The sequence below is a fragment of the Crocodylus porosus genome, unplaced genomic scaffold (genome assembly GCF_001723895.1).
Source record: "Crocodylus porosus isolate Cpor-Errol unplaced genomic scaffold, CroPor_comp1, whole genome shotgun sequence".
Lineage (NCBI taxonomy): Eukaryota > Metazoa > Chordata > Crocodylia > Crocodylidae > Crocodylus > Crocodylus porosus.
In genome coordinates this window covers 60,107,787-60,120,264 of record NW_017728931.1, presented here as the reverse complement: position 1 = coordinate 60,120,264, position 12,478 = coordinate 60,107,787, and the positions used below count along the sequence as shown (strand labels likewise).

Below are 12,478 nucleotides of genomic sequence, written 5' to 3'. Positions count from 1 at the left end.
TAGCTTTGTATTCGTTTAATTGAATCAGCACCATATCTGAATCATTGTTCACTGTAGCAAATCATTCTCAGTTATGAGTGTCTAAGAGAGACTCCAAGTGACAAATGGTTTTAATTTTCAGTGTACGTAAAACCATGTTTCAGGAGCATGAGAAGAGCAGAAAAACAATAGGCATTCAAGCATACTTTATGGATGAGCCCTCTTTCCCCAATACTTTCCTCAATGTCTCATAAATATAAAACTCTTCTCTTTAGATTACTTCTTAATCTGTGCACCGAGGCCTGGAAAGGTCTCCTACCTGTCCAGGTCTGCTCTAAAATATACCTTTGCCTAGCTAGCTTCTAGGACCCTTTTTAAGCACCTGTCTTAGGAACTTATCTGAGCACATCAAAATATTCAACATAACAATCCTCAAAACAACCCTGTGAGGTAGGGAATTGCTAGTCCCATTTTTATAGATGGGTTTCTAAAGCACAGAAAGGCCAAATGACTTGTCCAAGTTCACCCAGGAAATCTGTAGCACAGCAGGGACTTGAAGCTGGGTCTCCCAGGTGCTCAGCTGGTGCTCTCACCACTGGATCATCAGTTCCCTCTACATCTTCTCCTATCATTAGTACCAATATACATTATAGCCATCAGCCATAGACTCCTCCACAGCAATCTTTATTAGAAGAATGCTGTTTCATGAAGTCCAGCATCCTTGTGCCTCATACAAGCCATTCTCACTAATTCTTTGGACATCCAGCTATTGCTGTTACTAATAGTTGAATATCTTGCTACCTGAGTTTGTCTACATATCCCAAATGTAACACCATTTCCTGTAGCTACCTCCCCTTCATAAAAAGAATGATCACTTTCCTTTTCCTATTTCAAGAGGAGGGCCCTGACCTAAGGTAATTCATGCCTCTTTTCTGCTTTGTTCCCCTCCCATTCTGAGATCTCTTCTTGGCTGCCTGTAATCCACACATCTTTTTAATTCCTTCCTTTTTTTCCAACAGGATGCTACAATGTCTCATGAGCGAAGAATAGGGAACGTTTCCCATCATATTCTACAACAGATTTGCTTTTGCCTCTCAGAACAAGTGCTTCCCTCTGGACGAGAGGTCATTGCTTTACTACGTTCATTGAATAACTACTCAAAAGCTTAAAATATCTCTGTATCAATAAATAGAATTTAAAAAATAATTTCTGCATTAAACCCTTCAACATGGGAAGGTCTCTCTTTATATATCCCACATAGATCATTGTGATGTGTGTAATATTTATGCATGCAATGCTGCCATCTAGTGAGTATGGTCTATCATCTCTGGCTGCTTCAATAAATAGCTTTTTCTGATGTTGCTTCATACATACCCAGGTTCTACTCATCAGGCAATGTGTTAGATTTTGGTCCCTTCACAATTATAAGAAGCAGCCTTCACAGATTATTTGTTATTGGGGGTGGGGTGTGAACTAACTCCAGATCCAGTCCACTTGGCATTAGGGAGAAATACCAGAAGGGAGTTGGTAAAATTTGAAGAGGTCAGGCTTTTATCCAGCATGTATTTCCTGACCTTCCATTGACTCCGGGGTCTGAAATCTCCTGTCATTTACCCTATAGGCTAGATTTCCATTGTATCCCTTTAGAATAACTAGTCCAGTGCTACAAGGAGCTTAAGCACAAGCGCCCTTTTGAAGAAATGTTTGCTGTCAAATTTAAATAAGAACCTTGCAAAATTTCCCCAGCTCTGTGACATCACAAGTACTCATAATCATCACAGTTAACACTAATAATAATATTAATAACAATAAATAATCCAGGGTCTCTGGATACAGTTTTCATCTTGTTGGAAAGTCCTGTTTCAGCTGCACAGTTGTGGTTCATCCAAGCTGAGATGCCCTGTGTTGGAGTACAGCTCTGCTCTGGACTCCAAGAGTTCACAGACTTCATCCATAGCTCTTGTGCAGGTCTCCAGGTTTGCAGCAAGTTTTTGGATTTTTGCCTTTAGCATGGCCTGGCTTACCTTTGTCACCTCCTTTTTGTACTCTGGCACTAAGAAGCTGTGGGAACTGTAGAACACCATGAAGCAGATGGAATTGTACAGTGAGATGGAAGCTTTTTTCTCTAATGGGAGCAACACAGGATCCATTGGACCTGGCCTGCGATGGAGGAATTCCAAACAGCTGAGGATTTCCCTCATTTGGCTCTGACAGGTCACTGTAATCTCCTGCACCTTTTTCAGTTCCCTAGAGTTACACAGCACTAAGGAAAGATCAGAAGTGATACTGACAGCCCCTCCAGCAGTGGCTAACCCCAGCCCCACAGCAGAGGCCAGGAGAGATGCCCCTAGAGTGGCCGGGCTCAAGGACAGTCCCACAATGGCTGTGACTGCTCCGACTGCGCTCAGGGAACTCCCAGTAGTATTTGCAATCAGGGATCGCTTGTGTAGTTTGTTGATTTTCCTTGCAACCTCATGAAGACTTCTGATCTGTCCATGAAGTTTGTCTCTCTGATCCAGCAGCAATATTTGGTAGTGGCGTGTTGGGTCAAAGGATTGGGGAAGGCTTACCACATTTCTTGCCATGGCCCTGTCAGAAAATAGAAACAGTTGAGCTTTTTCTTTTTTTTTAACAGAGCAGCTTGTCAGTCCTAGGGGATGGATTTGGGAGATTAATTTAAGACCCTGTTAACCATTTCAATATAGTCCATGTGCCAGGGAGATGAATCCTAAATGTATATTCTGTGATGTAAAACCTATGGGATCTAGCTAGGTTCTTTACTGTTTAAGGAAGAAATAAGAAGAAATGCTAACAGCTCACCCCAGTGAGAGCGTCTGCTAAGAAAAATGCTAGAGGCATTTTCCTAGGACAGTGGTTGGGGGTGGCAACATTTTTGGCAGGCATGCCAAAATTAGCCCAGCATTCTCCCAAAGTGCCACTTCAATGCCCTTTCCCTGCCTGATCTGGTACTCTACTTTCTGCTCCAAGCCCTTCGCTCTCTACATGATCCGCAGCTCTGCTTTCTGCTTCATTCCTTGTGCTCCCTGCCCAATTTGCTGCTTTGGTTTCTCTTTCCTCCTCTATGCTGATTGTCCCCTCCTCCATCTGCTGTGCCACACACACACACAGGCTGTGTCACTTGTTGCACCTCTGCCACAGGTTGGCCACCCCTGTCCTAGGACATGTATTCTCAACTGGGGAGTTGCAAATGTGCTGCAGCAGGGCAGCCCCTCTCATCTTATGACTAATGGACAGACAGGTCCTGAAACATTGTCTCTCGTCACCTGATATTACTCTGTGAAAAGGCTGCAAACTACTGCTCCATGGCAATCCCCCAGTGAGATACCAGGAATGACTTCTTAGCCAAAAGTTGAACTTGAAATTGCTGTTTTATCTCTGCCCTTCATGTAGCATGAAGAGAATGATACTCATTCTTATAATCCGTAGGTCAGCCATAGATCTCAAAGTGCCAGGGCAAAAAAGTACCATTGATGCTCATTTTACAGATGAGGAAACTAGTCAAGAAAAGAGGACAACAAGAATAGGACTTAAGTCCCTTGAGTCCCAGTGCAGTGTTTATTCCACTTTGTTTCTTTAATCAGAGTGCTTTTGTAAAGGAGCTAAGATTCTCCCCCCCTCCCAATACAGTTTTATGTATAAAGTAGGGCAACCCCTAGGTACGAGATGATAAAACTGTGGTCTAACAACTGCCTCCTTCCACATCTTAAATCACCATAGTGCTAGAGACAGGCAGCCAAACCAGTGCATTAGCTTTGCTTTAAACCATCCATTCCTATCTGCTAAATCTTCTGCTGTTATCTAAGTAAAGGGTGCCTCTTCTTTCTCAGTAATAAATTGAGACCTGAATCCTAGGACCCATCACTCCCATCACAGTCAGGGTTTCTGCAGAATCACTGAGTGAGTGAGTGAGTGAGTGAGTGAGTGAGTGAGTGTGTGTGTGTGTACACACATGCAGTTCTATACAGTATGCTTTTATTCTATATATCAAGATAAAAGGTGGATGATCAGGAATATTCTTATTCCCTCAGCTGCTGCCTGGTTCTCCAAAGGAAAGTTATTTCTTTCTTAAAGTGTATAACCTGTAAAAAGGGTTATAGGTTGTAGCCATATTGATCTAAGGACATAGGCAGACAAGGTTCTTTAGGTAAATCTGATACCTTTTATTAGACCAACTCAAATAGTTGGAAAAATTCTTCTTAGCAAGCTTTCAGGTATAAATACCCCTCATCATGCTAAGGAAGCATACTCTTCTTGTGGTACCTTTGCTTACTGACTTTTCAGCTCCATCTCACACCATAATTACCCCCTACACAAAGCTATTTTTCCTAAAGACCCAGTCTATACTGTACCATCACCGGACTATCTGAGTAAATTAATGCCCCATTCCTTAGAGGTAACTTCAACCTTGTTTTGGAACAGGTGGCTGGAGATGAGAACAAATTCGTACAGAATACAGAGTTGTATATTTGCATGGAAATTAAACGGAATCATGAGCACATTATTGTTGATAAAAAATCATTTTTAATATAAATTCCTTAGCAATTTGTGTTGTTGCTTTTCTTTCTGTGAATATGAAAGTTCTTCTAAAAAGAATTACGTAGCCTTACAGACACCAATAGTAAAATCATCATTTTAAATAAAGCACCACCAATTTTACATCGATGTAACTTAATTGGCTGTGGTCTTGTACTTCTTGATTTACCTCACTAAGAGAGAAAATAATCAACCTGCCTAGACAATAATTCTCCAACTATTTTTTTTTGAACAAGGAGAAAAAATGTATGAAACAAGATTGGTTTCTGAATACAGCATTCCTTCCTAACAAAAAAGAGTTGTGCAGAGTTCCATAAGAAGATTGCTTTCAACTTACCTCTTTAGTCACCAGACCACTTCACCAAAGAGAAAGTTTATGCTGTTTCTGGATGAGACTAATTTATAGGTCCCATGAACCAATTGCTGCAGGGAGGAATGCTTTGCTTCATGCTGGGAGTTTGCCATTTCCTGCCTTCTCTTGTCCAGAAGGATGTGACACACTGGAAAGTGACCTGGGGACAGTGTAGCACGCATCATATTCAGGAAACGATCCGTTCAAATGAACATTGTGTGTTCGCTTTTCCTGAAGTGAAAAAAAAAAAAACCTCACAGACCATTCCTGGCTCTGAACGACTTCAGTCATCCTCCTAGGGGAATCACTGCCCTTCCTCTTCTTTAAATAGCTGCTGACTTTATTCAGCACCATGCCAAATGGAGTCTGGGCTATCCAGTGCGGCTGCTGAATGTCAGATGTTATAATGAATAATTTCAACCAATAGGGCTCATGTACCTAAGTCTAGTACACTTTTGAAAGTTGAACTCTAATCAAGAATCCTGTTTCTGATTGGCTGGAGCACATAAGTGGCATAAGCATGTCACAATGGCCTACATTAGGGTAATAACCCTAGTACAGCCACTGGCAGCCAGCAACCGATATAGCTACAATGGGGCTGATCCTTAAACCTATAGACAAGATCATGCTGCAAGAAGGGATGGGGAGTGTGGAAGGAGGGTTTTACAGGTCGAACTAGTAGGCTAAGCATAAACAGTCCAAAAGCCTGAGGCTGAATTGATTCAAACATTACAGGTTAGTTTGAGCTGTGTAGATTGAACCAATAAGCAAGCAAAGAGACATTCACTTTTGAATCCAGAAATGCAGCCACATGCCTGCAATGGCCCAGGACAGAAGCCGAGCAGGTGGAGGGATGCTAGAGCATGCCTCCCTGCTCACCTGGAGCAGACAGCTTGGGCCAAGGCTATCCTACCCACCCTGTGCGGGGGCATTTGTGGGGCAGGTGCAAAGCATCCGGGATGCTGGGGGATTGTGAATTAATTTGAATCTGGAGGGGCCTGGGACAGAAGTTCAATAAATTGATTTAACCTATATCAGTTAAGTCTGATACTACATCCATCCAGGTTTATCTTAAACAGGTTTCAGCCATTTTAAAAGTGGTTTATGTGCACTGAACTCTGTTGTGTTACAGATTTGAACCAATTTCCAGTCACTTATACCAGTTTATGTATAACTTCTGTCCCTAGCCATAAAGGTTTACCCTTACCATCCCTTTGCTCTCCTTATATTTTTGCTTATGTCATTTTAATCATGTGTGCATCAAAACCCTATTCACATTTCCTTTTGAAAGGTGCCTGCATAGCCTGGTGTGGGACATTTCAGTAATTTGGGAATAGAAGGAAGGGGTGTAATTGTTGAATGACAAATCAAAAGCAGGTGCTCTTTCCCAATGAATGCACAACTCACAAGGTTTTGATAGCCTGAAGGAAAAAATACATGATTTTAGTGAGAGGAAGCTCATGGCCCAAGGAATGGTCAAGAAGAGAGAACAATTGTTAAACATCTCTACAGTAGCAGAATTAGCAGCAACATTATTAGCACAACAGCATGTTTTGTTAAGAATAGGAAAACCAGAGGTAAAGGTATGCTAGATGGGATATAAGAAGGGCGGAGAGGAAGACAGAATATTCTATATATAGGACCCCTGTTATAATTCTTCCATTCTCCTGCCTTCAATTTTGTAACCAGGTAAGAGATAGGGGCCAAATTCTGTCAAAATTAAGTACCTTTATCCTACTTCCCAGGGCAAAGAAGGATTTTTTTTCTATTAACATTTTCTTTACCACACTATAGCTGAAATTTCATGTAGGGGTCCTCCCTTTCCCTTTAAGAATGTGCTATGCCTTCTTTGGAGAACTTATAAGTTTAACCATTCAAGGGATTTCTTAGAAGTTTTCCAGGTCATGTTGGCATCTCAGGATGGCTTCTTTTTCTTCTGAAGACTTAATGGTCTCTCATTATTCTGTAGCATCAGGCAATGTGGAAGAGGGTTGTGAGTATATAGAAAAGTGACACTGGTAAGCCAAGATAGATCAGAAGCCCCCACTTGTCAAGATCTCCCACATCTGGGTTGCACAGTTTATGTGCTACAGATCATGCAGTTTGAGATTGTCTTGCCATGGAGAACAGATGCTCTGGATAGACACTGGAAAATTGAACTAAAGGTCTGCTTAGTGGGACATGGTGGAGAGGCAGGCTATTCCTTCTGTTTCTCACATCTGTCCAGCTTCCTTGAGCAAAAATATTATCAGAAGAGATGGTTGAACCTGCCCCCCACAAATCTGTGCCATCTTTCTGGTCTGAAGGTACCTGGAAGCAATATTTTAGATACAATTCTAGCATTATATACAGAACATGAGAACAGACTACACTGTCTTGCTGGACACCTTTGAACAGAGCTCAGTGAAACAGAAAGGTAGGTTAAACACATAATCAAAATTTAGGCTATGTGAAGACCAGTTTTTTAAGTAACTGATGAAAAACATTTTGCATTATATAAAAGACAAATGAGAGAGATGAAGTTGACCTATTTCATGGGATAAGACAAATATTTTTAGTCTAAATTTTAAAGCACCTCCCTATGCAGGCTAAGCCAGCAACTAAAATGATATAAGTCCCTTTTATGATATGAAATATATTTAGCAAATTTAAGTGTCTTTCCCTTGCTGATGGATTATCCCATAGAGGAGGTTCTTCCCATTTTACTTAACAGCAGAGTCATCTAATCTGGCTACATCCAGCAACTCAAATTACCGAGGGTAGCTAAACACCTCACAAAGACTTGGGTTTATCTTCAAGAATAGTTCCATGATTCCTTGCTTAAAATGAAAAACAAAGTAGTTTTGAGATCCTGGATAAGTGAAATACTTAATTGTAGTGGAAAATTTACATGTGTTTGCTGTACCATCAAAATGTCATTAACTTCTTTAGAAAAAATTCAAGACACAGAATTGTCTCTTCTCCAAATTACATGCAATCCCCGTCTCAGTGTCCAGATGGCCTGAATAATCTAAGAGGTATGGTATAAGGTTCCACCATTTGGAGAGTGCCATAAATGTATGCAAATTACATAGCAAGACCCTTCCTACTTGCATGTGGACCAGTTCTAGACTCTTGAGATAGAACCTCTTCCATTAAAATATTACCATTTACTAGGTTAGAGAACAGGTACATTTTATCCAGTATCCTGTGTTACACAGTGGCAGAGAGTGGATGCTGAAAGGCATAGAGGACAGGATCTGACCAGGTTTTTTCCCCACTGTTCCTCTCTCACTTGCAGCATCCAGGCATTTAAGGTCTAGGAAGTTCTGATTCAGAAGCTGTATTCCTAATTCTCATGCTCAATATTCACTGCTGCCCTTTTCTTCCAAGAATTTGTCCAAAGTCCACAGCTTCTCTAATGCAAGAGAATTTTGGTCAAATATACCTATCAGGGTGAGAAGCATAGGTTTGTTGGAGTTGGGAAATGATCTTACTCAAGATGTGATTATTTATTCTACACACAGAATTCTTTCATTTTACAAGCATTTTTGCATGGCTGTGGTAATTTATTTATGTTCAGCGATATACTTACAGGAAGCATTCATCACTGGCAACCCAAAGACCTGAACTTCACACAGAGAAACCATTCTGCTCTTGGATGGTCACTGTCACATACTGCCTTTGCATTCCTTCACAGTCAAATGAGAGGGTTTCCCCATAACCTATTCTTGTCCCTGTTCCTAAGTAGTTCTGTAGAATCACTTCTCACACAGTCACAGCATGATCTAGCGTCTTTCTTATCCTATCAGCCTGAGGTTGCATTTCTGTTTCTCTGGTTGAAACTTGTTCCTGAGTGTCTCTACTGGGTACACATACAGACACTGTTAAAGCTGCTACAAATGGTGTTGGAAAGAAGAGTTGAAGGCCAGTATGGACAAAAACATAAGATCAAGTGAAGCATTTTGAAAGTGCTCTAGGCTCTAATTCCCTGGGTAGCAGCTCTCATCGGGTCAGCCATTTGCAGTCCCTTCCTTACATCTCACAGTATACATCTTTGAGATTTGAACATCCGCTTTCAGTGCTTTCCCCCAGTTGCATTGCTAGAAGTGTTAAGTTGCATGCGCCTTGATTTACAATGAATGGGCAATGATCAAAGGTCTGAAGTCATACCAAAGCATTTATTTGCAAAAAATTTAAAATGACCAAAACTCTGAATGCATTATATCTCACACCTGTAACATCTGCTACATCTTTTAGAAATAGCCTTTCTGTCAAACACTTTAAAGTACACAACTGAAAACAAAACACAACAAAATAACAGAATCATTAATAAATTTACTTAAACCTGGTCTTCACACAGACTCAGATTTTGGTAGGCTTGGGTTCTAATTGGGCCTAGCTAGACTCTAGACTGTGGCTTAGCCAGGCTCGCCTGTGCTTATACTTGTGCTTTGTCCTTGATCCTAAATCAGTCCAGGTCATCTACCATCTTGTGACCTGTATAGTGAGCTCTAGGTATGAACATCTTTACGCACTTTTCCCCCAGCGACTGTCTTATACTAGCTCTGTACTCGCTTTGCTCAGGGCAGTGCAGGGCAGGGGAGGGGGCAGTGGGGAGAGAGAATCACTATGCAATGTGTAAGGCCATGGAAAATCAGCCCCAGTAGAATTTGGAGGATAAATTCCCTTGTACACAAGTATAACTCTGTCTTGCATTCTTCTAAGCAAAAGTCCAGAATTTGTCCAGAAGCGACTCAATTTACCCTGGGATAGACACAGTCACATATTGTCCCTGCATTCTATGGCAGTCAAATAAAAGTGTTTGCCCAAGGCCTATAGCACATCTGGAATTTAACAGAACTATTATTCATATGGACTGATAAAAACTGGTTTGGGTCTGTGACATATATATAGGTCAGCACTTGTTTTGTTCAGTCTATGTATGTACAATTAGCACACCTGTGTTCTGTATCTTTATAGACTGAATTAAGCACACATTGGTTCAGATTCTTACAGGGGTCTGTTAGGACCCTTCTAAAATCCCAGATGTTATGGTCATGTGATTGATTAAAAAAATCTTTAAATAATTAAACTGTTTATAAACTATTAGTTAAGTAAACCCAGTAAGCTATAAATTACCATCTGCACAATACTAGGAGAACAAATTTAAACTAGCAAAAGTAAATATCTAATAGGTACTGCAAAAAGCAAGGGTCCTACACGGTTTGTAGCTATTCAGTAACTACAGCGTTTAGCTTTTAATCAAGTTGCTGCATAACACTCTGACCTGCACCTTTTTATTTTAAAGGAACAACAATAATAAAATAAGCAAACAGCAAAAATGACAAGACAAAAATCTCATGCCGTTTTCTGGCTCTTTATTTTACCTAGCTGCCTTTTAAGGAGTTTTGCAGGAGAGAATTGCAAGATGGGAACAAAAAGAATGAGGCATAAAACTCTCTCAGAACTACACTGAATTTTGAAGCAGCATTTTGCACTATTTACTTATTAAGAAAGTGTTTGATAAATCCATGTGGTTCCTAAGCTGAGTGAGCAGGAAGAAAGCCATGGCAGGAAGAGTTCAGCACTCCCTAGGGGCTTGTCTACTTTGGGAAATTACATCATGTTATGAGACAACCTTGGAGAACTGTAATAACTAACATGCTATTAAATACAAAAGGGCTGATTCTAATATCTATTAAGGCCCCTTTATGTTGCTGGCAGCACAAAGGCATCTTAAAGTGAGCATAAATTACCTTTACTTTCAGTACCAGAGCAAGGAAAATCAAACAGGCCTTTGGTGCACAGAGGATTATAATGGGTAACTTTGTGTCAGTTAAGTTAATTATGCTCCCTGGACACAAAGAATGAGTCCAGAAAAATCTTGGAGATACTTAACATTGAATTAGTTACCAGGACTTCTCAGGGTCAGATTCAAACATGATGTAATTTCTGAGTGTATTGTACAGCTCACTACAGGGTGGTATCTGACTTTTCTTGTTTGTAAGTATGTCAGGAAGTATTCCAGTTTTATTAGTGTAGTACCATGTGATGTGAAAGTTTTAACCATTTATTTACAGACTTTTGTGGGTTCTGATCAGCAACCAAAAATACAAAGTTAATTGGTTGTATAATGGATGCAAAAGGTCAAGACGGGAAATCCCACATTCACAAGTAACTATCTAAGAGCGTTGCTTTTTCATCACTCTGTACAAGTGTGGTAAGAGTTGCATAGTAGAATATGGACTCATGTCCCATGTAGTAACCTAGTCATTTCTCATTCAGTTTTCTTCTATATGTTCAAATATTTCCACAGAGCACAAAACTAGTACCTGGGATTCAGGGTCCCACCAAGTTCTGGTGAGTTCCCAATGTGAATCCATGCATCCTTTATATTTTCTTTGCAACAGTCTTCTTGGTTTGTGTAGCCTATTCTAGTAATTCACTTTGTTTATATTTTTTTTCTGTACTGACTGGTCCCAAACTTCCTTCATGCAAATTAAGCAGGTTTCTTGTCTTTTCTGCAGTGGATGTGGATAGAGCTGTATCATTTTATTTCTGTGTCCTATGCAAAGTAAACAAAATGCGCCCCCTCCCCCCCCCCAAGTCTTCTCCATCCCACTCCTGGCATGGCCTTCATAGGGTATAAAGCCAATTAGTCTGCTCACAGCATCACTATCCTATTTCCATTTAAGGAGTGACAAGCCATATAACAGATATGGTGGATGTCTACTCAGTGCTATATTTCACTATACTGGTGTATTTTAAATATGCGTCTATATGCCACCAGGCAGTGCCATGCTAAGATGCACCATTTTGATTCCCCATGCACCAGTTCCTAAACTAAAAACAGTTGTAAGTGTATTTACAGGAACCTAATTAGCATTGCTGTGTCTTGCTATGTGAACATGACTGCACTGCTTCCAGTTTTGGAGCTAGGAGACTTGCTTTGGGTCCTGTGTGGCTGCACTACTTTGCTTGCCCATAGAATAGATATCACAATGGTGGACAACTGACCACCATCCTCTGGACTAAAAACAAATTATAGATACCTTTTACCTTTATAGTAAGGTGTTTTACGATGTTCCACCTTGGTCTTCTGTTTTGGAAGGGTTTATTTTTCTTTTTTTAAATTCAAACATCCCTTAGTTTTTCCAAATTTCCTCCAGAAGCCATATTTCTAAGCTTCCTATAGTTTCAGTTGCTTTATATTCTCCAGTTTGTTAAAATGTAGTGCCCCAACTGGACATGATATTTCAGCTGAGGCCCCACCTGTTCTAAGTAATGTGGGATAATTGTTATCTGTGTTTTACATACAGCACAACTATTACAGTAATAGATCCCAGAATGAGATTTCCACTTTTTACAACACCATTTCCTTGTTGACTTACATTCAGTTTGTGATCAGCTCTTAAATCCTGGATCCCTTTCAGCTGCCCTGCTGCCTCACCAGCTATTCACTGTTTTGTATTTGGACATTACATCTTATCCTTAGCAAGTGCCATTCATTGCACCTGTTTCTATTGCATTTCTTCTTGTTGATTTGGGATCATCCCTCTAATTTCTGTCTAGCATAAACTGAATCTTAAGTTCCTCTAATTTAATTATGAA

The 12,478-nt window shown here is 40.4% G+C and overlaps 1 protein-coding gene across 1 annotated transcript; it reads right to left on the bottom strand.

Annotated features, from left to right (window-relative positions):
• APOLD1 (apolipoprotein L domain containing 1) lies at positions 1–5,208 on the bottom strand. Its single transcript, XM_019545192.1, has 2 exons — positions 4,871–5,208; positions 1–2,568 (listed from the first exon to the last, which is right to left on the bottom strand). Exon 2 carries the CDS (start codon positions 2,562–2,564, stop codon positions 1,842–1,844), a length of 723 nt encoding a protein of 240 aa, XP_019400737.1. The 5' UTR covers positions 2,565–2,568; positions 4,871–5,208; the 3' UTR covers positions 1–1,841.
• Between the last annotated feature and the right edge of the window lie 7,270 nt (positions 5,209–12,478).